Source organism: Triticum aestivum, chromosome 3A (assembly GCF_018294505.1).
Source record: "Triticum aestivum cultivar Chinese Spring chromosome 3A, IWGSC CS RefSeq v2.1, whole genome shotgun sequence".
NCBI classification, from domain to species: Eukaryota; Viridiplantae; Streptophyta; class Magnoliopsida; order Poales; family Poaceae; genus Triticum; species Triticum aestivum.
The window spans coordinates 683,125,549-683,130,853 of record NC_057800.1 but is presented as its reverse complement, the minus strand read 5'-3'; the positions used below and the strand labels follow the sequence as shown (position 1 = coordinate 683,130,853).

General features: G+C 49.2%; 1 protein-coding gene across 1 annotated transcript; it reads left to right on the top strand.

Annotated features, from left to right (window-relative positions):
• The first annotated feature begins 1,672 nt into the window (after positions 1-1,672).
• LOC123063182 (transaldolase) lies at positions 1,673-4,719 on the top strand. The gene is made up of 6 exons (XM_044486913.1): positions 1,673-1,964; positions 2,791-2,962; positions 3,070-3,420; positions 3,603-3,791; positions 3,888-4,070; positions 4,195-4,719. Exons 1-6 carry the CDS (start codon positions 1,813-1,815, stop codon positions 4,441-4,443), a joined length of 1,296 nt encoding a protein of 431 aa, XP_044342848.1. The 5' UTR covers positions 1,673-1,812; the 3' UTR covers positions 4,444-4,719.
• The last annotated feature ends 586 nt before the right edge of the window (positions 4,720-5,305 follow it).

The following is a 5,305-nucleotide window of genomic DNA, read 5'->3' as shown; positions in this document are numbered from 1 at the left end:
AGTTTTATCTCAAAGTTCAAAACAAAAGGTTACAATTCATCCAAGCCATTTATTCGTGCCCCCCATCGTTGTCGACGGTGAGCCGCCCACAACCCATCGTCATTCTCAAAGAGAAAGTGGCCAATTATATCCCCCGCCTCCAAGTACAACCTATCGCCATTTTTTGGAATGAAGGGGCAACAAGGTGGTCGATTTGATTCCCTGTCTCATGAAAAAAAATGCACTGTTCATTGGCTACTTGATCTTGTTGCTCTTTGCTACTGGATTGGACCAGTACACATTGCTCTCCTCACAAGTGGTAGCTTAATTATGTTTTCTTAATTGGTTCAAACCAAGGAGCGGTGTGTGTGTGTGAGAGAGAGGGGCAAAAGGGCAATATACCACTGCAGGGCATCTCCACGACCGGATCATGGAGATACGAGGACCAGGGACCTACCTGAGTTTAGGAACACCGTGTTAATTAAGTTGTGATAACAATAGTATTACTATGTCACCCGCTTATCTTTTGATGATGACATTTTTAGGGTCCGGATAAGGGTAATATTGGGGTCGGGCTTAACATCGTCAACAACCCCGTCATAAACGCCACCAACCCATCATTGTGCTCCATTGACAACCTGCTTTTCTCTCTCCTTGTATGTAGGGCTGCATATACTTTTAGCCTCTTTTGCATTTTCACACCAATTTCGTATGATTTTGCACAAGTATTTCAGAGGTCTAAACCGCAATCCATCACCCTGATTTATTTGTCCGTGGCCTATCGTCGTCGAAAGAGAGACGATTTCAACTCGACATCTTTTCAACGAGAAAAGAGGTGGACCTACTCAATTGGCCCACATAACATGGCGTTTGCTACCGAAATCCATGCACAAAATGTTTGCTACCGAAAACACAACAAAGCCAATGTGTCGTATGCGGGCGAAACAGAAAGAAATTCACAACATTGGATATTTCTTGAAGATCTAAACTACTTTTGAACCAAGTCGCTCCTCCGTGCTACCGATCATACTCTAGGCAACTCCAACCTAACGTCGTCGTTGTCAAGAAGAAAGTGGACAAATTCAACTACATCTCCCGCATGTTTTGCGGGACACGACACTATTCATTAGCCTTTTTTCCTTTTTACGGACAAATTTACCATCTTTGGTTTATCTTGAAGGTAAAAATTGACTATGATTCACCCAGAGCCATTTCTTCGTGGCATCCCTCGTTGTCGATGGGGAGCCAACCACAACACATCGTCGCTCTCAAGGGGAAAGCAGCTAATTCGATCCCCTGCCTCCAACTGCAGCCTATCGCCATTTTCTAGAACGAAGGCGCAAGAAAGTGATGGACTTGATTCGATTCCCTTCGCATGAAGAAAAACCACGTCAATGTTCATTAGCCAGCAGATCTTCGTTGCTCTTCGAGTACACGTTGCTTGCTAGCTTGGCCTCACAAGTGGTGGTGCCAAGGAGAGGCAAAGCGGCAATATGCCACTGCAAGGCATCTCCGCGACCGGATCATGGCATGGCACGTTCACATGCCCCCGCGTACACACCCCCACCGGCGCACGGCTGCTCCGCCCCTTCACCAGCCCACGGCACGCCACAAATACCGGAAACCACAAGGGTCTAATCGTAAAACGGCATTGGAAATGGCGCATCTATTTATTGACGGTGACAAGGACCAGCGGCAGGGACAAGGAGGAGGGAGAGAGAGAGAGAGATCCCCGCTCCGCTAAACCTCGCAACAACCCCCGTGGGCGACCAACCAGCCGTCCCCCTCACCATTCACCAACCCCTCCGAGAGTCGGAAGCAGAGCCGCGATCGATGGCCGGCACCGTGCCCAAGCTCGCCGCCCCGAGGCCGGCGGCCGCGGGGCCGCTCCCCTCGCAGCCCCTCCGCTCCGCCGCGCTCGCCTTCGCCCCCTCCGCCCGCCGCTTCCGCGTCTCCCTCGCCGCCCGCGCCAGGAGCCCCGTCATGTGAGAAATTATACACACCATCCGCTCCTCCTTCCCCTCCTCTTCGCGCCCCCGGCTGATAAGATTCGCGATTCCGCGGGGGCCAGCTGCTGCGGCGGCGCCGTGGGAAGGCGACTGACTGGCTGGGGTTGCGTCGCCGGCGAGGCCCGGTCGGATCAGAGCGGCCGGGCCGTGATTTGGGACAATTTTTTTTGTCTTGTTCACGCTTTCATAGTTCGAATCGCGGTGGGTGGGTTGGATCGCAGCGCTGCTGCCACGCCGCCGCGTAGATCGCCTTGCTCGGATCCGCGGTGGCCTCGAGGTCCTTCGAGGGAGGCCTGGGCGCGCGTGCGCGGCCGTCCGATGGGGGATGGACCGCCGGGATCGGATGGTTTCGCGAGCCGTCTCGGTCAACTCGGCCGAGATGGCCCGTGTTGCCGTGCGCGGATTCGTCGCTACGTGGTTGACGGCGATGTATCCTATGCGAGCGCGCCGCCGGGTTGGTTGGTTGGGCTATACGCCAGAGCAGGCCGTCGCTTCTGGATTCTTCCTGCTTGATTGATTGATAGGGATAAGCGTAGCCTCCCGTTTTTCCATCTGTTTCTGGTAATCTTCCTGCTTGATTGATAGGGATAAGCTTGGTATACTACACTAAGTTGCCAACATGCATGGAAAGTTCGCTAACATTTTACAGTGCTCATAAATCATGATCATGAATAGAAAGTTCCTTTTGCCAAAAGAAAACGAAGAACAAAAAGTTCATTTTGTTTGTATCATATATGTATGCGATGCGGCAACCATTTGGATGTGACGTTAATTCTTGCTCTTCATGAAATGGAATTTTCAGTGCGATGGCTTCCGCCAAGGAGGGGAACGGCGCCGTGACGAAGAGGACCACGCTCCATGACCTCTATGAGCAACAGGGTCAGTCCCCGTGGTACGACAACCTCTGCCGGCCTGTCACCGATTTGCTGCCCTACATCGCCAACGGTGTCCGTGGAGTCACCAGCAACCCAACGGTAATCACCATTCACCATTTTATTTTTCTTATATGCTGTATATGGATTGCTCAGGTGTGATGTGTCTGCAATGTTCCCTGCTGACTTGTGTCCCCAACAATATGCAGATTTTCCAGAAAGCCATCTCTTCATCAAACGCGTATGACGGTCAGTTCAAGGAGCTTATATCGGCTGGGAAGGATGCAGAGAGCGCTTACTGGGAACTCGTCATAAAGGACATCCAAGACGCGTGCAAACTGTTTGAGCCCATCTACGACGAGACCGATGGGGCTGATGGTTACGTTTCAGTGGAGGTGTCTCCTAGGCTGGCAAATGACACCCAAGGAACCGTCGAAGCTGCGAAGTGGTTACACAAAGTGGTCAACCGCCCCAATGTGTACATCAAGATCCCAGCTACTGCAGAATGCGTTCCTTCTATCAAGGAAGTCATTGCTAATGGCATCAGCGTCAATGTCACTGTAAGTGCTGAGCTCTGGCTTTGCCATCATTATCTTGTAGTATCTCCTTGGTTGCCAATGTATCATCTGTGTGTTTTTTCCCACTGGACCTCTTATGATATTGTTTAGTGTAAACTTTGCTGTGCTTGTTATATACTTTGATGCTAAACCTATTGATCACAAGTTTATTGATGTCGCTGCAGCTTATCTTCTCCGTTGCAAGATACGAGGCTGTGATTGATGCTTACCTTGACGGGCTTGAGGCTTCTGGTTTGAGTGACTTATCCCGAGTGACCAGTGTAGCATCCTTCTTTGTCAGCCGAGTTGACAGTCTGATCGACAAAATGCTTGAGAAGATTGGAACACCTGAGGCTCTTGCCCTGAGGGGAAAGGTAGAGACAATTGAAGTTTTATGTCACCTAGTAGTAGGGTGTTCTAAATTACTAAGATCCAAGTTTTGAATTAGTAACCACCCTTTTTTCTCTCAGGCTGCTGTAGCACAAGCAAAGATAGCAAACCAGCTTTACCTCAAGAAATTCTCTGGCCCAAGGTGGGAGGCTTTGGTGAAGAAGGGAGCCAAGAAGCAGAGGTTGTTGTGGGCATCCACCAGCGTGAAGAACCCGGCTTACTTGGACACTCTTTACGTCGATCCTCTCATCGGACCTGACACCGTGAGTTTCAACAGCAAGTTCCCTCCGTCTTGTTGTCGGGATCATAATCACCGACTTGTCATTTTTTACATATTCAGAACTTTTAAGCGCATCCTAACTTGCTCTCCACCCTTTGCACATTCAGGTCTCTACGATGCCCGACCAAGCTCTGGACGCGTTCATCGACCACGGCACAGTTGCTAGGACAATCGACGCTAACGTGTCAGAAGCTGAGGGCATATACAGTGCCCTGGAGAAGCTGGGCATCGACTGGGAAGAGGTTGGCAAGCAGCTGGAGCACGAGGGTGTGAGCTCCTTCAAGGGGAGCTTCGACAGTCTGCTCACGAGCTTGGAGGAGAAGGGCAACGCCCTCAAGACCGCTGCCAACCTGTAGGCGCTAAAATTATCGGATAGAATGGTTTGGTACCGGCGCTGGCCATCAAACGATACCCAATAAAAATGCCAGCTTGCTGGCTCTCTCCTTCCATTTGGAAATGAAATGCTACCAGTTTTCTGGTTGAGCTTCTCTGTATTCTAGGTGCACCTGGCTGTCATTGTGTAACTGAGGCTTGTTGCTTGCAACTGCTATTCGTTTTCTGATCAATTGTTTTTGAGCAAGTGAGCCATATTTGTGTATCTTTGGGAAATGCATTTCTCCTTGCTGTTGTTATTCGTACTTTCTACAAGATTATGAGAATTTTGGCAACTTAGCTCAGTAATGTTTTGGAATATGTCAGACCCATGTTCTGTTTTCATTAACCGACACTTTGATCCGACACTTTGATCCAACTAAAGAATAACAGTTAGAGGCCAAACTAATCTTTCTGCCATTTGAAGGACTACGGTAGGAACTACTCCCTCGTCCGAAAAAGCTTGTCTCTAGTTAATGCTAGATACATTGATTTGAAGCTTAGGACAAGCTTTTTCGGATGGAGGGTGTATGTGCGTGCTCAAAATTGTCCTTATACAGCTCACATCGATGAAGATCATATATTTTGGGTGAACTTTTGAAACTTAGAGCGGACCGTGACCGTTTTTTTGCCTGTTTTCTGTCAATTAACTGAGCAATTCTCTTATGCTTAATTGATTGATGTGACAAATCTTTTTGCCTTCGTTTTGGAAGAAGAAAAGTAAGTTGCGCCCACAACTATTACTGTCAAGCGTTGGTCTGTCGAAGTCCTCTACTTGGCTTGAAAGGAGGCGGGAGGTAGACAGAGACTAGAAAGCTTACACAGATTGATAAAGTATTTCTTTTA